At 39.2% G+C, this 23,524-nt stretch overlaps 1 protein-coding gene across 1 annotated transcript in view; it reads left to right on the forward strand.

The window, feature by feature from the left end:
* The window catches only part of PLA2G4F (phospholipase A2 group IVF), a 1,189,208-nt gene that overhangs the window by 1,069,216 nt on the left and 96,468 nt on the right, over nt 1-23,524 (forward strand). The window contains exon 18 of the mRNA XM_044074012.1: nt 14,245-14,411. Within this exon, the coding sequence (XP_043929947.1) occupies nt 14,245-14,411 (167 nt within the window). The remainder of the gene's footprint in view (nt 1-14,244; nt 14,412-23,524) is intronic.

Raw genomic sequence — 23,524 nt, forward strand, 5'->3', positions numbered from 1 at the left:
CGGGACTGCTTTCCTGATTAAGTATCCTGCTGTTTTTATATTTGTTTTACCTTCTACTGCTTACCTAGAGCAAGCTTTAACTGTTTTCATAGTTATTTACTGCATTTTTTATTATCTGCACTTAAAAGTACATTTTAGTCGAAGTTAGTCTAATTCAAGTCGAAAAGTGTTTGTTTGCTGTTTAATTTAATTGTTTGGCTGCCCACTAAAGTGTGCTAGCCTGTACTACTGACTGATTGCCTTTTCTGCATTTCTGTGTGTTTCTATTTAAAAACAAAAAAACAAAAAATATTCCTTGTTTTCCTGCCTCTCCTAAACTAGTTAGACCAGTTTACAGGCCTTGCTGTATCCTGGGCTGTGTTGTAGTTCCTGTGTTGTCCATTGCCTTACTTGGATAGAAGGAAGTTTCTTAGCTCACCAGTGGGAGTGGGGAGCCTTGAATAGCCTACCTGTCCTTGAGGGAAGTGACCTCAGCACAAGAAGCTGTAGTAATTGGTCATTTTGGACCATTTCTAGCTCTTTTAAGTTCCCTGGTTGAAATCTGCCTCTGGCATTGTTTTGAAGCCATATTGCTGAGACACAGCCCCATGTGGCCCTGTTGAAGCTTCCTGGCTACAGAGAACTGAAAAAGCGACTGCTTTCCTGATTAAGTATCCTGCTGTTTTTATATTTGTTTTACCTTCTACTACTTACCTAGAGCAAGCTTTAACTGTTTTCATAGTTATTTACTGCATTTTTATTATCTGCACTTAAAAGTACATTTTAGTCGAAATTAGTCTAATTCAAGTCGAAAAGTGTTTGTTTGCTGTTTAATTTAATTGTTTGGCTGCCCACTAAAGTGTGCTAGCCTGTACTACTGACTTATTGCCTTTTCTGCATTTCTGTGTGTTTCTATTTAAAACAAAAACAAAAAATATTCCTTGTTTTCCTGCCTCTCCTAAACTAGTTAGACCAGTTTACAGGCCTTGCTGTATCCTGGGCTGTGTTGTAGTTCCTGTGTTGTCCATTGCCTTACTTGGATAGAAGGAAGTTTCTTAGCTCACCAGTGGGAGTGGGGAGCCTTGAATAGCCTACCTGTCCTTGAGGGAAGTGACCTCAGCACAAGAAGCTGTAGTAATTGGTCATTTTGGACCATTTCTAGCTCTTTGAAGTTCCCTGGTTAAAATCTGCCTCTGGCATTTTTTTGAAGCCATATTGCTCAGACACAGCTCCATGTGGTCCTGTTGAGTCTTCCTGGCTACAGAGAACTGAAAGAAGCGACTGCTTTCCTGATTAAGTATCCTGCTGTTTTTATATTTGTTTTACCTTCTACTGCTTACCTAGAGCAAGCTTTAACTGTTTTCATAGTTATTTACTGCATTTTTATTATCTGCACTTAAAAGTACATTTTAGTCGAAATTAGTCTAATTCAAGTCGAAAAGTGTTTGTTTGCTGTTTAATTTAATTGTTTGGCTGCCCACTAAAGTGTGCTAGCCTGTACTACTGACTTATTGCCTTTTCTGCATTTCTGTGTGTTTCTAGTTCAAAACAAAAACAAAAAATATTCCTTGTTTTCCTGCCTCTCCTAAACTAGTTAGACCAGTTTACAGGCCTTGCTGTATCCTGGGCTGTGTTGTAGTTCCTGTGTTGTCCATTGCCTTACTTGGATAGAAGGAAGTTTCTTAGCTCACCAGTGGGAGTGGGGAGCCTTGAATAGCCTACCTGTCCTTGAGGGAAGTGACCTCAGCACAAGAAGCTGTAGTAATTGGTCATTTTGGACCATTTCTAGCTCTTTTGAAGTTCCCTGGTTAAAATCTGCCTCTGGCATTTTTTTTGAAGCCATATTGCTCAGACACAGCTCCATGTGGTCCTGTTGAGTCTTCCTGGCTACAGAGAACTGAAAAAAGCGACTGCTTTCCTGATTAAGTATCCTGCTGTTTTTTATATTTGTTTTACCTTCTACTGCTTACCTAGAGCAAGCTTTAACTGTTTTCATAGTTATTCATAGTTATTTACTTCATTTTTATTATCTGCACTTAAAAGTACATTTTAGTCGAAATTAGTCTAATTCAAGTCGAAAAGTGTTTGTTTGCTGTTTAATTTAATTGTTTGGCTGCCCACTAAAGTGTGCTAGCCTGTACTACTGACTTATTGCCTTTTCTGCATTTCTGTGTGTTTCTATTTAAAAACAAAAAAACAAAAAAATATTCCTTGTTTTCCTGCCTCCTAAACTAGTTAGACCAGTTTACAGGCCTTGCTGTATCCTGGGCTGTGTTGTAGTTCCTGTGTTGTCCATTGCCTTACTTGGATAGAAGGAAGTTTCTTAGCTCACCAGTGGGAGTGGGGAGCCCTGAATAGCCTACCTGTCCTTGAGGGAAGTGACCTCAGCACAAGAAGCTGTAGTAATTGGTCATTTTGGACCATTTCTAGCTCTTTTGAAGTTCCCTGGTTAAAATCTGCCTCTGGCATTTTTTGAAGCCATATTGCTCAGACACAGCTCCATGTGGTCCTGTTGAGTCTTCCTGGCTACAGAGAACTGAAAAAAGCGACTGCTTTCCTGATTAAGTATCCTGCTGTTTTTATATTTGTTTTACCTTCTACTGCTTACCTAGAGCAAGCTTTAACTGTTTTCATAGTTATTTACTGCATTTTTATTATCTGCACTTAAAAGTACATTTTAGTCGAAATTAGTCTAATTCAAGTCGAAAAGTGTTTGTTTGCTGTTTAATTTAATTGTTTGGCTGCCCACTTAAGTGTGCTAGCCTGTACTACTGACTTATTGCCTTTTCTGCATTTCTGTGTGTTTCTATTTATAATCAACAACAAAAAAATATTCCTTGTTTTCCTGCCTCTCCTAAACTAGTTAGACCAGTTTACAGGTCTTGCTGTATCCTGGGCTGTGTTGTAGTTCCTGTGTTGTCCATTGCCTTACTTGGATAGAAGGAAGTTTCTTAGCTCACCAGTGGGAGTGGGGAGCCTTGAATAGCCTACCTGTCCTTGAGGGAAGTGACGTCAGCACAAGAAGCTGTAGTAATTGGTCATTTTGGACCATTTCTAGCTCTTTTGAAGTTCCCTGGCTAAAATCTGCCTCTGGCATTTTTTTGAAGCCATATTGCTCAGACACAGCTCCATGTGGTCCTGTTGAGTCTTCCTGGCTACAGAGAACTGAAAAAAGCGACTGCTTTCCTGATTAAGTATCCTGCTGTTTTTTATATTTGTTTTACCTTCTACTGCTTACCTAGAGCAGGCTTCAGCTGTTTTCATAGTTATTTACTGCATTTTTTATTATCTGCACTTAAAAGTACATTTTAGTCGAAATTAGTCTAATTCAAGTCGAAAAGTGTTTGTTTGCTGTTTAATTTAATTGTTTGGCTGCCCACTAAAGTGTGCTAGCCTGTACTACTGACTTATTGCCTTTTCTGCATTTCTGTGTGTTTCTATTTAAAAAAAAAAAAAAAGAATATTCCTTGTTTTCCTGCCTCTCCTAAACTAGTTAGACCAGTTTACAGGCCTTGCTGTATCCTGGGCTGTGTTGTAGTTCCTGTGTTGTCCATTGCCTTACTTGGATAGAAGGAAGTTTCTTAGCTCACCAGTGGGAGTGGGGAGCCTTGAATAGCCTACCTGTCCTTGAGGGAAGTGACCTCAGCACAAGAAGCTGTAGTAATTGGTCATTTTGGACCATTTCTAGCTCTTTTGAAGTTCCCTGGTTAAAATCTGCCTCTGGCATTTTTTTGAAGCCATTTTGCTCAGACACAGCTCCATGTGGTCCTGTTGAGTCTTCCTGGCTACAGAGAACTGAAAAAAAGCGACTGCTTTCCTGATTAAGTATCCTGCTGTTTTTATATTTGTTTTACCTTCTCTGCTTACCTAGAGCAAGCTTTAACTGTTTTCATAGTTATTTACTGCATTTTTTTATTATCTGCACTTAAAAGTACATTTTAGTCGAAATTAGTCTAATTCAAGTTAAAAAGTGTTTGTTTGCTGTTTAATTTAATTGTTTGGCTGCCCAGTAAAGTGTGCTAGCCTGTACTACTGACTTATTGCCTTTTCTGCATTTCTGTGTGTTTCTATTTAAAAACAAAAAAAAAAAATATTCCTTGTTTTCCTGCCTCTCCTAAACTAGTTAGACCAGTTTACAGGCCTTGCTGTATCCTGGGCTGTGTTGTAGTTCCTGTGTTGTCCATTGCCTTACTTGGATAGAAGGAAGTTTCTTAGCTCACCAGTGGGAGTGGGGAGCCTTGAATAGCCTACCTGTCCTTGAGGGAAGTGACCTCAGCACAAGAAGCTGTAGTAATTGGTCATTTTGGACCATTTCTAGCTCTTTGAAGTTCCCTGGTTAAAATCTGCCTCTGGCATTTTTTGAAGCCATATTGCTCAGACACAGCTCCATGTGGTCCTGTTGAGTCTTCCTGGCTACATAGAACTGAAAAAGCGACTGCTTTCCTGATTAAGTATCCTGCTGTTTTCTTATATTTGATTTACCTTCTACTGCTTACCTAGAGCAAGCTTTAACTGTTTTCATAGTTATTTACTGCATTTTTATTATCTGCACTTAAAAGTACATTTTAGTCGAAATTAGTCTAATTCAAGTCGAAAAGTGTTTGTTTGCTGTTTAATTTAATTGTTTGGCTGCCCACTAAAGTGTGCTAGCCTGTACTACTGACTTATTGCCTTTTCTGCATTTCTGTGTGTTTCTATTTAAAAAAAACAAAAAAATATTCCTTGTTTTCCTGCCTCTCCTAAACTAGTTAGACCAGTTTACAGGCCTTGCTGTATCCTGGGCTGTGTTGTAGTTCCTGTGTTGTCCATTGCCTTACTTGGATAGAAGGAAGTTTCTTAGCTCACCAGTGGGCGTGGGGAGCCTTGAATAGCCTACCTGTCCTTGAGGGAAGTGACCTCAGCACAAGAAGCTGTAGTAATTGGTCATTTTGGACTATTTCTAGCTCTTTTGAAGTTCCCTGGTTAAAATCTGCCTCTGGCATTTTTTGAAGCCATATTGCTCAGACACAGCTCCATGTGGTCCTGTTGAGTCTTCCTGGCTACATAGAACTGAAAAAAAGTGACTGCTTTCCTGATTAAGTATCCTGCTGTTTTTCATATTTGTTTTACCTTCTACTGCTTACCTAGAGCAAGCATTAACTGTTTTCATAGTTATTTACTGCATTTTTTATCTGCACTTAAAAGTACATTTTAGTCGACATTAGTCTAATTTAAGTCGAAAAGTGTTTGTTTGCTGTTTAATTTAATTGTTTGGCTGCCCACTAAAGTGTGCTAGCCTGTACTACTGACTTATTGCCTTTTCTGCATTTAGCGCGGGGTTGCCACTAGAGCACCATCGGGCAGCGCCGGTTAAACAAGGTTAAACTATTTGTGGCTCCGTAAAGTCTGCTCTTCATTTTTTCCCTTAGAACTGCTCTACTTGTAATCTAAACAGTCTATTCTCTATCTGTAAAGCTCAGCACTTGTTCCTAAAGCATTTTTTAGTCAGGTAAAGCACTTTTATATTATACAGAGTACTTCACTAGCTTAAAACCCCCTTGAGTACCCACTTCCCTATAGGTCCTTTCTGACTCAGTTACACAGCAAACTTTTTCATTTCTTCTAGCATGTCAAAGGGTCAGTTGCTAGCGTCCTCTCCTGCTCAGCTGGTGAATCTAGAATATTGAGGCAATGTTACAATTGCCTCATGTACACAGACAACCCTCTCCTCCTCCCACAAAACACAAATACATGCGAGAGATGCAACTATATAGCCAAACTGGAGGCTGAGCTCTCTCAACTCAGGACTGGCAAAACCAGACAGGAGGAGAAGGTAACCACACACACCATAAACCCAGTCTCACATAGAACTATCACAGCTACAAATTAAACACATAAACACACAAAGACATACTCGGAGGCACTGATCAAAAATCTACCAAAACAGCAGAGGCCCCCAAAGCAGACACCCAAACAACTGCCACCTCATGACATAACACAAGAAACACATAGATCACAAAGTCAGTCTGCAAATCAGTCACAGCCCTTAAGGCCAAACACAATGCCAGACACACTTGTCATAGGTGACTCCATAGTCAGACACACTGACGTTCCACTCACCAGACTGAACAAGGAGAGGGTCACAGTAAGCTGCCTGTCAGGCGCTAGAATCCGCCACATAACACAAGCACTCAGGTCACTCCACAGCAAGTACAAGTATGACTCAGTTATTGTCCATGCCGGTGTGAATGACCTGAGACGTACCTCTCTGGACTACATGAAAAGAGACATAAAGGAGCTCTCAGATTATGTAGCCCAGGCTGGTATGACCCTGACCCTGAGCAGTATCCTACCTTCACCAAGAATGATGCCACAATACAGAGACAAAATGATCAGTTTTAATAATTGGCTTAATTTCTGGTGTCATTCTAAGGGGATCCAATGTCTGTCTGCCTGGAATGACATGCTTGACAAGCCACACTGCTTCACAAGGGACGGCTTGCACCTGTCACCCCTGGGTTTCCAGATATTGGCAAAGGCTCTTGCCACCCCCATAGTGCCTTTTTTTAGACAAGGCTCAAATTCTAAACCCACCGCCCTAGAAAACAATAATGGAAAAAAACTAAGGGTAATGCTGCTCAATGCCAGAAGTCTAAATCTCAATATGCACGCCCTCGAAGCCCTCCTCAGTATGGAGAACATCAATGTCTGTGCTGTGACTGAAACCTGGTTCAAGGCTCCTGAGAGCACCCCGGCACTATCAGGTTTTACCTCATATCATGCCCGCCCCAAAACCCGGACTGCACACAAAAGGAGGGGGTGTATCCATATTCATCAAGGATACCCACACCTCCAGGCTGGTGGCAACTCACGAAGCATCAGAGACCATTCAGGTGCAATTAACCATAGGCAAAACTGCTCTACAGTTTGTAGCATGTTACAGGCCACCCTCTCAAACTCAGAAACCCCACACATCCTTCCTGAAGACACTGGAGAGTATAAATGTCTCTCCAAACACCATCATATTGGGTGACTTCAACTACCCAAACATAGACTGGGAGCATTACTCAAGCCCCAATACCCTAGCCCAAAGGTTCCTGGAGTTCATAAACTCAAATGCTATGGAACAACTTGTCACCATTCCCACAAGAGGTGAAAATATACTAGACCTGATCATCACAAACATGGGGACAAAATGCTCCACACCAGAAGTATATCCCTTATTGGTGAGATCAGACCATAAACTAATCTCACTGGAGATCCACATCCCGCCCCCACCCCCAACAAAAAAGACCACAGTGAAGAACTTCTCAAAAGCCAACTTCACACTTCTTAAGACTGGTGTGGTATCCTTCAAGGCCCCTGAGTCATTGGAAACCACAACCCACGCTGCTGAATCCCTTACAAATGCTTTCTACGAGCACCTCCAGGATTGCATGGATCAAGCAATCCCAAATAAAATCAAGACCCTTTCCACCAAAGGCAAGCACCTGATCTGGTGGACCCCAGCCATAAACAAACTTTACAACAAGAGGAGAAAGCTACTACAAGATAGAGCAAAATCCCTAAAAGGGAAGACATCTCTGATCAATACTAGTAAAAAAACTACGATCACTCATAAAATCATCCAAGGCCAACTTTGAGAGAAAAATCGCCAAGGACTCAAAAGACAATCATAAGGCCTTCTTTAGCTATGTTAGAAATCTGGGTGGAAACTCCCAGATATGCTCAGAATTAGTCCAAAATGATACAAAAATCACTGAACCCACAGACATTGCAAACATACTGGCAGACAGGTTCAGTGAAAATTTCTCCCTTCCCTCCCCCCAAAAGGAGAAATATCTATCCCAGCAGGGTGTAGCCTCCCAATCATCTCAAATGCCCAGGTGAGAGCTGCTCTCTCTAAAGCTAAAAACACAGCATCAATGGGACCGGATGGTGTCCCCGGCTGTGTGCTACACGAACTCAATGAGGAACTAAACCCACACATAAGGCTGCTGTTTAGTCTTAGCCTTACCACAGGATACATACCCAAAGAGTGGCATACGGCAACTGTGGTCCCACTCCACAAAGGCGGTGCTTCTATGGACCCTGGTAATTACCGCCCCATAAGCTTAACAAGCCTGGTCTGCAAAGCTATGGAGAGGATCATAATGGAACTCATAAATAAAGACATAGGGGACCTACAGACATTGGATCCTACCCAATTCGGCTTTGTCAAGGGCAGATCATGCCTCTTGAACTTGGTAGACTTTTTTGAAACAGTCACCAAGGCCATTGATGAGAGTAAGGCAGTTCACACAGCCTACCTTGACCTTGCAAAAGCTTTCGACACAATACCCCACTCGGGTATCATAGAAAAGCTCACCAGCTTAAATGTAAACCCATATGTCACAAGATGGGTTGCAAACTGGCTCAAGGACAGAACCCACAGGGTTAGAGTTGCTGTTGCCATGTCAGACTCCAAGCCGGTCACAAGCGGTGTCCCACAGGGCTCAGTCCTGGGCCCCCTCTTGTTCGGCATCTACTTTTCAGAAGTGCAGGCAAACATAGGAGGATTGTGGCTGACAAAGTTTGCAGATGACTACAAACTGGGCCCCATAGTTGAAAATCCATCAGACACAGATATCCTTCAGAGAGGTCTCATAGAAATGGATAACTGGTGCCAGAGCCATGGCCTTAAGCTAAACGCCAAAAAATGTATAGTCATACCCTTTGGTAAAAACAAGGTAACCCCAAGTTACCACATTGGTGGCAATCCATTAAGCACAGAAGAGGTTATCAGGGACCTGGGGACCCAAGTTGACAGTAACTTTTCTTTTGACACTCACATTGCCAAAGTGGTTAGGAGGACCTTCTACATTGCCCACCTGATTATGAAGGTATTCACATCCAGATCAAGGGAGGTCATTGTTCCCCTGTACTCTTCACTTATCAGACCAATGATTGAGTACAATGCCCCATTCGGAATGTATCTTACCCGACACCTGCAGCAATTGGAAAGACCCCAAAAGTTCCTCACCAAAAGGATAAAGGGGCTCAAAATATGCCATATGCTGCCCGACTGAAGAAACTCCAGCTCTATTCAGTCACATACCGTCTGCTCAGAGGTGACCTGTGCCTGACATACAAGGCCATGTCCAACCCGGAATTAATGGACATGCTCCACCTCAAAAAATCCAAATCCACCAGAGCCACAAGAGCAAGAGACTTAAACCTCAACACAGATATAAATAGGACGTGCTGGAGGGACAGATTCATCACCCAGAGACTCCCTATGCTGTGGAACAGAATCCCGGTCCATGTGAGACAGAGCACCTCGCTGGCTCTGTTCAAGAGGAAACTTGACCAGTGGATGGGAGATCGTAGGTTTACCCCGGGGATCATCTCTGTATCACTGTTGGACAGAGGCACGGCAAACTAATGGGTATAGTATTCTTCAACCTAAGGGGTGGTGAAAGCCACACAACTCTGGCTAGGCTTATAAATGCCCTAGGGCAGATAGCCTAGTATGAACCTATGAACCTATGAAACTATAAGAAAAATGCCTGGACAAGAAAAACTGACAAAAGCTTCAAATGCACATTTGTGTTCATTAATACAACAGATCCATGAAAAACATTGCACAGAAGAAGAAACTTTGGGCCGTCTGAAAAAAAGAAGCAACAGAGGAAACACAAAAATATAAAGAATACATGGGAAATAAAAAGAAATTTGATATGGTATAATATTTATACAAAGGCAAGGCCAAACTAATCAATACAACAAGGCAGCTGAAAAGATATAGGCACCCAGATATGGAAGATTTCACAATACAAAAAATAAGAACTCAAAGGGGGAATTTAGAGCAGAGGATAAGTAAAGGTTAAGTTAAAGAAATATAAATTGAAGTTATGGAATACCTGTGAAGTGAAGGATTTAGTGTAGAAAGTCCAACATAGGTAATGTCACAGCATGATGGAATAATGAGTCCCCAAATTAAGGAGAAACAGGTTGAGCGGGAAACATCTGAAGAAGAAATATGGACATGGGGAAAAGAATATCTGATATGGTGCAATATTTATGCAAAGGAAAAAGCAAAACTAAACAATGCAAAAAAGCAGCACCAAACAAGTTTGAAGAGAAATACAAGCAAAGTCATGTGAATGTAGAAAATTTCACAATATAAAAAGTAAGAAAACCAAAGGTCTTTCTGCATTTTCCATTCAGTCCCTACACTTTTCACTCCATCCTCCCCACTACACCATTCTTTGTATCATCAGCAAATAGGTCCAATTTTACATTCCTTCAGATATGTCCAAGACAAACTGTATTCTGGTTGATGACTTAAAAAAACACTGTATGTGTAATAATAACAATATATAACTTCTTCCTTATCCTCAACAGTTCATTCTGTCACCTTTATGGCTCTTTATTTTGGAAAGAGGATTAGTAATGTTGACATTAAAGAAATGGAAACTGAAGTTATGGATTACCTGTGAAGTGAAGGACTTTGTGTAGAAAATCCAACTTGGCTAATGTCACTGTATAATGGAGTAACGAGTCCCCAGACTAAAGTGAAACGTGGTGCCGTCACTAGGAAACCAGTACAAAAGTTTAGTTGGAGTTGCACAGCAAGGGAAGGAGCAGGCAATGCTGTGGAGTGATGGATCAATGTGTTAACATATGAAGGAGTAGCAAATTATGTAGGATGCAGCTGAAGAGGATCTGTCACAGGAAGACATTCTAGAACTTTCTGTAGAATGCCCACAGTGAACACAGATGCACTCTTAATTTAGAATAAAATAAACTAAGGGAAGAGTTGCAGGATATAACAGAGATGGGTAAACATATTAAGACTGATGAAAAAAATAGATTAAAGAAAGTAAATAAGACCTGAAAAGTTAAGAGCCTGATAAAATGAATACATTAATCAAGAGTATTAACAGACGCACATAGGATATATTACTGTGCAGATACATTAATAACAGATAAAGTCTTACCACAAAAAACATATAGCAATAAGAGAAAGCAAAGGAAGAAATAAAATGCCATCATGGAAGCATCGAACACAGAAAATTATAAAGCAATTCATGAAGAAGTGTCACTGTTAGAAGAATAAAGAAGCAGGAACAGATCAACAAAAATAGTTAGAAAAATAGATAAAGTAAAAGCAATGCACAGTGTCAAAGCAGAACAGACCAGGATCTACCATACATTATTGCAAATAATAAACTAAAGATATTAGCACATGCATAAAAAACTTAGAAGAAATGCAGATAAATATAAAGGAAAACTATAAAATAGGCAATCACTAATGACTCTAAAACATTTTATAGAGAACTGAGAAATAAAGAAAAAGGAATAAAAATGTCACCAAAAAAGAAGTAGACCCATTTTAGAGAAATATTTATGGAGACCCTGTGGAACACAACAAAGATGCTGAATGGATAGAAAATTTAAAGGAAACAGTAAGGAGTTCAAATGTACAGGATGTGAAATGGAATGAAGTAATGAAATTGGATGACAAAACTGAAACAAAGTTAAGAAAAGCTCCTAAACTGAATACCCAAGGTCCAGAAAAAATTCCTAACTTCTTGCAAAAAGTATTCACATCTTTACAGACAGATTTTGCCCTGAATAAGAATTCCTTGTATGTGCATCCCAAACAGACACCAAATTAACAGAAAAAAAAACTCCTCTGTAAGACTGAACCTGTAGGCCATTCTAAAAACTATAGACTAATAACTTGCCTTCTGACAATGTTCAGACTCTAAACTGAAACTTATGCAGACAGAGTTTATAGTCATTTAGAAGAAAACACAGTTATGGCAATAGAACAAAAGGGTAACAAAAGAAAGTCATGTGGAACAAAGGGTAATTTGTTGCTAAATAAAGCCATAATAGAGCATTGTGAAAAGAGGAGGGATCTACGTATGGCACTGATAGATTACCAAAAAGTATTTGGCAGCATTCCATCTTCATGGATAAAGGAATGCTGACAGATGAATAAAATACATCCTACATTGATCAATTACATTACAGTGTCCATGCAGCCATGGCAAAACACTTTGAAATTAAGACATGACAAAGGGCAAATTATTAACTCATTAAACTGTTTACTTAAGAGATTAGGTCTTGTTTACAATTTGGATCCCAGAAAACAACCTCACTTAAAGACTTCTCATCTACTTCTTGTGGATGACTTAAAACTGTATAATTTATCAGATGAGGAGTTGAAAGCATAAGTGGTTAAAACTTTCTCAAATGATACAAGAATGACATTTGGTCTTGATAAATGTGCAAAAGCAATGTTTAAAGCAGGAAGGTTGGAGTGCCAAGAAAATATCAACTTGGGACATGAATGAATTTAAGCAGGAAAGTGTATAAACACTTAGGAATTGATGAAGGATCAACAATAAAACATGAACAAATGGTAATAAAATGCAGTAAGGAATACTTCAGGAGACTAAAATCAATATTGAAAACAGTCTTGACTTTTGGGAATAAAGTCCAAGCTATAAACCAATTTGTTCTTCCTGTTCGAACCTTCAGTTTTAGTGTGATTGACTGGCTCCAAAAGGTATTGGATCAGTCGGACAGCAGCATAAGAAAAAATGTTTCACATTTATGAAATGATGTATAAAAATCAGTGTATTCCAAGATTATATATTCCACTCTGTGAAGGAGGTATTGGCCTCCTTGAAACTGATTACATGTATGGATCTCCAGTTATGGGACTGTTTACGTATCTTCTGACTTCATCAGATCTAAACATAGTGAAAGTTTTAAAACGTGAGGAGAAGAAATCTAAGATGACCTCTCTGCTTAGGTTAGCAGAAGCATTCTGGTGTCAAGCAAGAATATAACTCAGACCAGAAGTAGATAAAAATCAGACAGCAACTGAATGTTCCAAAAAACAAAAGACTATAAGAAGGATCAGATGAGAAGGAAATAAATGGAGAAAAGCCATAAATACAGTGGCAAGTATAGAGATCTCCTGGAGCAACCTCATTTTGATCAGGATTTGACACAGAAATGGTTAAGGAGATCTGAGTTGAAACCAAAGGATGAAAGACAAATAATTGCAGCCAAGGATATTGGACTCCGTACATGTTGATTTATAAATTCCATTGGACATGTGGGAGAAACAGACAAATGTAGGTTGTGTAAAAAAGAGTCAGAAACAGTCACACTCCTTGTTGCTGGATGTGATATACTCATGGCAGTGGGCCTTTACACTGAAAGGCACAATAATGTGACAAGACTGTTGCATTGGGGATTGTGCAAACACTACGATAGAGAAGTATCTGAGAAGCATTGGAAACATGAACCACAAAGTATTGTAGAGAATGATGAAGTATATACATCACATGGGATTACTCATTACCAAAAGTTCAAAAAATAGATGTGAGAAAAACAGATATAGCAGTCTATGACAAAAGTAGCACTGAACATTGAAATTACTACACCTAGTGATTACAGTATCTTATGCACAGATAGACACAAACTCATAAAATATCAGGATTTTCAAGAAGAAATGAGAGCAGTGTGGAAGAAAGATAACCAGGCAGTTCCAATAGCAGTATGAGTAATACATCTAATACAAAATAACCAGTTATATTTACATATGATACCAATACATGTAACTTCATATGAATTGCAAAAGGAATTAGTTCTGGGCACATTGCAGATGTTGTGAAGAAGACTTTTGCTATGATCAAAGCCTTGAAACAATATTAATTTCATGAACTTTTAATTATACCTTGACTTAGGAATGGGGTCCATTCCCAATATAGAATTAGAAACTCAAAAGATTTGGATAAATCAAAGCAGTAGAAGCTGTTGATCTGGCTGAATTCAGTCATAAAAGACTGTAGCTTTCATTTAGCTACAATCAGTCCCTGGCCCAACCCACCCACTTAACAAAAAAAAAAAAAAAAAAAAAAAAAAAAGAAATGAGAATCTATTCAAGCACAAAAGAATGAAGATCCACAAACATTTCCAAATGGGAAGGCTGGATAATTCCTTGGAATGTATCAAACAGAGTGTAAAAATTAAGAAATGGGCAAACCAAACAGTGAAATATTTGACATCCTCTACTATTTTAGTAAGGTGTGATATGAAAGTTAGGTAAACAACAGCAGGATGAGTTTATGAAGTTAGGCAGTATGGCTGTGTTGTGAGGCAATATGGAGCTTGGTCTGGTAAGATTAACTTGTGTTTGGTTTGTATGTTAAAATTAATTCTAGTAATTGTTTATGTGACCAAAATGTAGAATAATGACTAAATGCCAGTATTTTTCAGACACAGACATGGATGCTTTCCCTAATCAACTGACTCCATCAGCATCATGCCTGCACCTGATAGATGGGGGTTTATCAATAAATTCTGCATTTCCATTAGTGCTGCGGCCTGAACGGAAGGTTGATATTATTTTGTCTTTTGATTACTCCTGGGACGGTCCATTTCAGGTAAGAGTAAGAACAGTCTGCATCTGGATTTTTATCTTTTATTTAAACAAACTGTGTGGCATGATAATGTTTTCTTTTTTGTTATCATAAAAACATTGCAAAATAGAAATAGCCATAGCTATTGTTTTGGTATTCTGAGATCTGACTATGTTTAAAATTCAACAGTGTTGACGTTGCATTTTACAGTAAACTAGCATCACCTCCTATTTTATAATCAGGTTATCTGTATCCAGAGACTCTGATTTTAGAAACAGCTTGCTTGCATGTTTATTTATTTATTTATACATTGTTAACTGGGTAAATGAACTGATCGAAGGACCATTTTTAGCCTTGAGCCAGGCTACAATGGCAAAGATAACAAGTAGGAAATGCAGCTCCCTATTAAAATGCTGGGACTCAAAATGCAGAGTGCTGAAAAGCTGGGAAAAAATGCAGAAAACCCACAGAAGAGCGAATTGTGAAAATAGTTCTTCTCCTTAAAACTTATTTTTGCAGGGGGACAAGCCTCCCTTGCATCCCCCACACCCATAATTTATAAATACCAACATTCCAAGAAATGAAATGGCATCTTGGACTTTCTTTCTGCCATTCAGTCTATGTATTTTGGGATTCACTTTAGCGGGTTCCGACATTTCAAATGGTTACCAAGAAATGCAGTTAGGAATAGCAAAAAAAAATAATATTACCATTAAGGCATTTGGCAAAGACTGGATGTGCAATATATAGCAAGCTTGTGACAGTAAATAAGTAAAACATTCAGAGGAATGCATGCAAAATTAATGCCAAGAAAATGGGTAGAATATACGTACTGTAACATATTGGAGAACACATACTCTTCAACCGGGTATTAACGTACCAAAGAGAACCATGGCACAAGTTCATGACTTCACAGCACCATATTAAGCTGCTGTGAAGCACAGGGAAAAAAATGGCCATCATATTGTTTCTGCTTATTAAACATGAATATTTAGTGAGCATAAGTTAAAAATGAAATAAAATATAGAATTGGAAAAAAAAAGAAAAATAACTAAAAGAACTGCAATAGCAGTTACCAGGACCTGCTGCTTTACTTTTTCCCTTGCAATCCACAGTACTTAAAAACCAGTATTTAGCGACAGTGGGAAAATAAATAAAATTAATGCAGTTAACTGAATTAGAAGGATGTGTGCATATGTGTGTGAGACAGTCAGAGAAAGACAGCGAGAGCGAGACAGAGGGTATGTGGGTCGATGAGTGCGAACTTTTTTGCTTAAGAATTCTGGGCAGCAGTCATCACTGATTTAGTCCACATTTTTAATGAATATAGTAGAAATAAGAGGCAAAATCAGGTACAATCGACAAAATGAAAGACAGTTAAGAGGTATGTTGGGGTGAGGAGATGCAGTGCTTTATATATATATATATATATATATATATATATATATATATATATATATATATATATATATATATTTTTTTTTTTTTCACTTCATTTGATCATTCTGTCAAGAAAGTGGCTGAGTACATGTGTCTACCTCTGCATTTGTTAGTGTGTGTGAACATATAAATATGTAATATATTACAATATATATAATCTAATCACAACATATCTAAAAAAATCATCTAATACACATTTAATCTAGAACACACTTGTACATCTAAAAATTCATAAACAACAAATAACCTCTCCAACCCTTCTTTTTTTTTGCAGGGGGCACCCCCCCCCCCCATTGTACCTCCCTTACTTAAATATACTAACTCCATAGACACATTACCATAGAGAAAAGAGAACTCATCACACAATGAATTACTGCAGTGAACAAACACAGACTTCTAGAGATACAGCATAACAGTGGGCATTAGCATGGAACTAATACTGAGCGACAGTAATTTGCATTGTAATTCCTATGATCCAAAACCACACCAGCACTGATTTTCTGTAGCCTTACACAGTATCTGTCAAATGTGATTCAGTCATTTGTGGTTTCAACGAAATGTGTTTAGATCAACTGTGATACTGTTTTTGTAGATGATGTGTGTCATAGATGTTACTTACCTATATATGTGTATATATAAATAAATAACTCAGTGTGTGTGTGTGTGTGTGTGTGTGTGTGTGTGTGTGTGTGTGTGTGTGTGTGTGTGTGTGTGTGTATACATTAAATGATTAAGTAATGTATATATATGTATTTTGGATGTAAAACTGCAATTGCATATCATTTAGCACTTATGAAACATTAGGTGGAGGAATTGTTTTACATCAAAAATAGAAAAATATGTATATTAATGCTAAAACAAATGCAGATCATTTTAACAGATGGCCCATTTTCTAACAGAAATAGTACTCTCCAAAGTGGCCATTATAAGGGAAATAATGGACCTTCTAAGGATGGTAATTTCTTCAATACCACCCAACCTGTTAAGTATTGTTACTTGCTTAAGTATTCAACATAAATATCATTATCAGTATAGCTATGTTATGCAAGCATATTGCACAGCTTACAGCACTGGAATATGTTGCAGTAGTATAACGGACTATGAATCAGCTTGTGAATGTTACATTGCTGTACAAAAAAGGGTGAGGGGTGAAGAATAATTATATTTGCATCACACTTGTTGTCCTAAGGTAGTATCAAACAGACTAAACCTGCAAATTTTGTAATGGAACCAACAATGCAGTGGAACCTATGAACTAGTGTACCACTGTGGTAGCCTATGTTTCTGTAATACTTGTCTTTACTATCTTTGAACAGATGGTCTAAGTGTTTTCTTGAAAGTCAGAAGTTGGTCTGTATTCCTAATATTCTCTGGGAGATTGCTTCAAGCAGCAGGAACTATTTTTGAGAAAGCTCTTTCCCACATACCAAGTATGAACAGGGTACTGTATTACTGAAGGGTCTATATTATATATTCGAAGTTTCCAAACTTCGAACCTCATATGTTCGACAACATATGAGCGAAGTTTGAAACGTCAAATATATAATAAAAAATAAAAATAAATAAAAAATCGATCATATGGTGTTGACCATATGACATTCAAACTTTAAAAAGTTTGAATAATTAATAGGGACACTAACTGAATGCTAGCATTATTTCTAAGAGTATAGGATTAATTTCTAAATTATGGCTTGACGACAAGTGGTGTCGAACTTCCATTAGTTTTCTGCAAGTGTTTAAATTGATGCACAAACTAGTAGGTATGGATGGAAATGTTTTGAAGTTTAGTTTTTAGTCTTGGTATAAGATTTCACAAAAAATGGTTTCCCTAACAGATGCACAACTCAGAACTAAAACCAGCTAAGCCTAGTGGGTTTTAATCTAGGCAGTATGGCAACAGAGTGCATATGAAACATCATTAAAAGCATTTTATGTGTCCTTCAATTGCATAATTACTGAAGTACCTTTGCAGGTTTACAATAAAAGAAGAATACAAAAGCATTAATAAATATTTTTGACTTTGCAGTCTCTAATAGGATTTTTAAAAAGCAATCATTGACTACTTATCAGTCTCTTGAATAGTCACATCTCAGTACTTAACTGGAACACCTTATCTAACCCTCTGTCAAGGTAGTTCAGACAGACTAGGAACCTACAAAAACCTGTCTCTATCCAGTGGATCAATGTACAGTTTGGCTAAGTGTGAAAGGTCTTCCTTTGGATATATTACTTCTAGTCTGATCATTCATTAACTGACTAACCCAGTAGATATCTCAGATTTTAAATCTCTACTGTTATTTGTTTTTATGGATTATGGAAACTGCTTCTTTGGATTCAGTAGTTGGCTCCTTGTTATGAACTTTGTCCCATTGGCTCAGAAATCTATCCCCTAAGTTCAAGCAGCCATGTCTCTGGTTTGGATGTCTCAGGGATGGCCTAGATGTGGTTCCTGTTTCTGTTTAGTGCAGCTTCATCATCTGTTTGGCTCACATATGTACCAAAGGCAAGCGTCCAGTCTGGTGGACCCCAGCCATAAACAAACTCTACAACAAAAGGAGGAAGCTACTACAAGATAGAGCAAAATCCTTAAAAGGTAAGACACCCTTGATCACTATAAGTAAAAAACTAAGAGCTCTCATAAAATCATCCAAAGCAAATTTTGAGAGAAAAATAGCTAAAGACTCAAAAGACAATCATAAGGCCTTCTTTAGCTATGTTAGAAACCTGGGAGGAAACTCCCAGATATGCTCAGAACTAGTTCAAAATGATGTGAAGATTACTGATCCTACAGACATTGCCAACATACTGGCTGACAGGTTCAGTGCAAACTTCTCTCCCTCCCCAAAAGGAGAGATATCTATACCAAGCGATTGCAGCCCCCAAACATCTCCAACGCCCAAGTGAGAACTGCTCTCTCCAAACAAAAAACACAGCATCCATGGGACCTGATGGTGTCCCCGGCTGTGTGCTCCACGAACTCAACGAGGAATTAAACCCACAGCTAGGACAGCTATTTAATCATAGTCTTACGTCTGGATACGTACTCCAGGAGTGGCGCACTGCAACTGTGGTCCCACTTCACAAAGGCGGTGCCTCCACTGACCCTGGAAATTACCGCCCATTAGCTTGACAAGCCTTATCTGCAAAGCCATGGAGAGGATCATAATGGACCTCATAAATAAAGACATAGGGAATTTGCAGACTTTGGATCCATCCCAGTTTGGCTTTGTCAAAGGCAGATCATGCCTTCTAAACTTGGTTGACTTTTTCAAACAGTCACCAAAGCCATTGATGAGGGAAAGGCAGTCCATACAGCCTACCTCGATCTGGCGAAGGCCTTCGATACAATACCCCACTCGGGTATCATTGAAAAACTCATCAGCTTAAATGTTAACCCATACATCACAAGATGGGTTGCAAACTGGCTGAGTGACAGAACCCACAGGGTCAGAGTTGCTGGCGCCATGTCAGACTCAAAGCCTGTCACAAGTGGTGTACCACAGGGCTCAGTCCTGGGCCCACTCTTGTTTGGCATCTACTTTTCCAAGTACAAGCAAACACAGGAGGGTTATGGCTGACAAAGTTTGCAGATGACTGCAAACTGGGTGCCATAGTAGAAAACACATCTGACACAGATATCCTTCAGAAGGGTCTCACAGAAACGGATAACTGGTGCCAGAGCCATGGCCTAAAGTTAAATGCCAAAAATGCATAGTCATACCCTTCGAAAAACAAGGTTACCCCTAGCTACCAAATAGGTGGCAATCCACTGAGCACAGAAGAAGTTATCAGGGACCTGGGGACCCAGGTTGATAGTAGTCTGTCATTCGACACCCATGTAGCTAAAGTAGTTAGGAAGACCTTCTACATTGCCCACCTTATCATGAAGGGATTCTCATCTAGATCAAGGGAGGTCATAGTCTCCCTATACTCATCACTCATCAGACCAATGATTGAGTACAATGCCCCATTCGGAATGTATCTGACCCGACACTTGCAGCAGCTGGAGAGGCCACAAAAGTTCCTCACCAAAAGGATAAAGGGTCTCAAACATCTGTCCTATGCTGCCCGACTGAAAGAACTCCAGCTCTATTCAGTCGCCACGCTTGCTCAGAGGTGACCTTTGCCTAACATACAAGGCCATGTCAAACCCAGATTTGATGAATATGCTTCACCTCAAAAATCTAGATCTGTCAGAGTCACAAGGGCGGAGACTTAAACCTCGACACGGCTATTAATAGGACGTGCTGGAGGGATAGATTCATCACCCAAAGACTCCCTATGCTGTGGAATAAAATCCCGGTATATGTGAGGCAGAGCACCTCGCTGGCCTTGTTCAAGATAAATCTTGACCAATGGATGGGAGATCGCAGATATACCCCAGGGATTACCTCAGTGTCACTGCTCAACAGAGGCACAGCAAAATAATGGGTATAATTCCCCATACTAAAGGGGTGGCGTAAGCCACAAAACTATGGGCTAGGCTTGTAAATGCCCTCGGGCAGATAGCCTAGTATGAACCTATGAACCTATGAACCTATGAACTTTTCCACTGTTTGACCTGTTGTCTCCCATCTTTTCTCAAGTCAAACTGCTTGTCCTGGTTCCAAGGCAGGTAGAGGATGAGTAGAATTTCTTCTGTTGTAAAGCACTTGCATGTAGGTTTGGCCTTTTTGCCATTTTCTTTGACTGTTTTATGTATATTCTATGTATGTTGATTTAGTGTGACTTTGTCCATCGTACAGTAGTATGACTGACTGTATTGTATAGATGCAGGTATTTAGAGCCTTAACCTTCTCTAGATAACCAACTCCCCTAATTTGTATTGTATTTTAAACATTCAGTAGTTCTACAAAGTGGCTGCGGTTCAGACTAAGCTGATCATTGCTCTTAATGTGTACATTTAGAGTGTTTGATTTAGAAAAGTAGCATCTCCAGTAAATCAGCACCAAACCCATAGGGAAAATGCCCCCTTCAGGCCACATTGGTAAGCACCTTGAACTATGGATTTGCACTTTCCAACAGTCTCTGTAGCCAGCCTGGTTGAAATGCGCATTCCGAGACAATGTAGCATTTGTCTCATGTTTACTGATAACGACCTACTACTTAAACCAGTAGACAGTGTGTGAGAGATGTAGTTATACAATCTTATTGGAGGCAGAGCTCTCTCACAATGCCACAACATAATAACAAGCAGGTTGTCAGTATCACATGGCAACAATAAACAAAGCACATAGACCTACATATGTTGAGGTTCTTAGCAATAACCTACCTAAACCTCAAAAGTCAACTAAATGTAACCTAAGAAACAAGTACCCTCAGCTACTTGATAAATATACTTAAGGCTGCACCCACCGTTAAACATATGTCTAAGAGTCACACTGACTCAGTTCATAAACCTATAAGGCAAACCTCAACACAATCCAATATCTTGGTCATAGCTGTCTCCATAGTTAGCCACATTGATCCACCACTCACCAGGCTGTGCAAAGAAAGGGTCACAGTCTGCTGCCTGTAGGTGTCAGGATTTGCTACTTCACACAAAAACACGTATGTCCTTGCACCACAAGTACACATATGACACAGTCATAGTAGACATGGGTCTAAATGACTGGAGACATACCCCCCCCAGACTATGTGAAAAGAGACATGATGAAGCCCTCAGAATGTGTATCTGAGGCTGGTATGAGCTAGCTTTGAGTAATATTGTACCATCACCAAGAATGATGCTGCAATGCAAACAAAAGATTATTGATTTCAACAACTGGTTTAGCTTCTGGTGTCATTCAAAATGGGGGTGAGATACAATATATATTAGCCTGGAAAGAGATGGTAGATAGCCTAACAGCTTTGGTAGGGATGGTCTTCTCCTCTTCCCCCAGAGGCATTTATATATTGGTTAAATCCTTGTCCCTCCCCATAGTTCCTTTTTAGGCAATGTCAGTTATCTAAAGCTTCTAACATAGTTAAACAGAATCCAAATAACATTAAGGTATTTCTGCTCAGTGCTATGAGCCTTAACAAAAAAAAAAAACATTTCCTATAAGCTGTCCTTACCCTGGAAAACATTAATATATGCATCATTACAGAGGTCTGGTTCAAAGCCATTAGAAGCATTCCATCAGTGCATGGTTTTAATGCTTATCACATGTTCAGACCCACCGCATTAGATGAAGAGACTAAAGATATTGGTGTCACGATATTCTTAAAGCATCCACTTCATCTCCAGACACATTGCACAATATAACCTAGAATTCCTGCATATCCAGCATATTATTAACAAACCTCTCATCATATCATATCTAGCTATAGGATCTCTTTGGTGTCCCCCTTGGCCCATACCTCTTACCTTTGTATGAGTCTCTATGTATTAAGACAAGCACCATTTTAATAGGAAACTTCAACTAACCATAAACTGGGAGACTTGTACATCCTCAAACAGGCAAACTCCCTGGACCAAGTTAGTATGTACCCCAGCCAGGGGGTGTTAAAATCCTGGAAATGGTCCTTAGCAATATGAGGCAGTATTGCTCCCCATCATTTGCACCTTTATCCATGGTCAGATCAGACCACAAGTCAATCATACTGAACATAAGATTGAATCCTAAAGCATCTTTCAATACCTTGGTATTCAGAGGTTATGCAAAGGCTAATCTACTAAAACTGAGTGATGACCTGGTTAAATTCAAAAACCCCTTCTATCATGATGACCCCAACTGTTTATGCAGAAACCATCATTCCCAAATTCTATGTGTATGTAAATAGCTGCATGGATGCATCAGCCCCTCTCAGAAATAAATACAACATCAAATTTTAAAATAATCCCCTACTATGGCTCTGTAATATATGGAAAAAAAAACTCTTTTCACAATACCAAAAGCCAAAAAATGTTCTTGCTAAACTTAGCAAGGAACACATCAACCATCACACAAAGGCAAATATGAGGTAAAATTAGCCAACTAGGTGAAGGAAACCCACAAAGCCTTCTATAAGTATGTTAAAAGCTGCAGAAGCAATGCCCAGCACTTTGCAGAGTGTACAGTAAAATGCATCACATAGTTGGACCCAGAGGACATAGCCAATCTACTAGCAGACAAATTTAGCTCAAACTTTACTTCCATCTCCCCTCCAATATTTTCAGATCAGATATCCACACATAAACCCCCTCAAATCTCCCAAGAACAGGTTCTTAAGGTGCTGTCTAAGGCTAAGAATGCTAAGTATGTAGGGCTGGATAACATGCCAGGCTCCCTACTGGTCAACCTGAAAGATGACTTGTCTGATCCCCTCCAGAAGCTATTCAATATCAGCCTCAAACTAGGCTTTGTGATGGATTAATGGAAGACAGCAACAGTCATTTTCTTGCACAAAGGTGAGGCTTTGATGGACCCAGGTATTTATAGACCCATAAGCCTGACCGGCCTCCTCTGTAAGGCTATGAAAAGGATTATTATGGAATTAACTCTCAACCCTGTCCAATTTGGATTCATCAAGGGCAGGTCCTCCCTACCTAACCTGGATGACTTGTTTAAAAGAGGTACTGAAGCAATGTACATGGGTAAAATAGTGCATACCACATATATATTTGACACCATTCCACACTCTGGTATCATAAATAAACTCTTCCAGCTAAATGTCAATCCCTATGTAACTCAATGGATAGCAGATTGGATGACAACTAGAAACCAGGAAGTTAG

This window comes from Protopterus annectens, chromosome 6.part0 (assembly GCF_019279795.1).
Source record: "Protopterus annectens isolate FY-2018-M chromosome 6.part0, PAN1.0, whole genome shotgun sequence".
Classification (NCBI taxonomy): Eukaryota; Metazoa; Chordata; order Ceratodontiformes; family Protopteridae; genus Protopterus; species Protopterus annectens.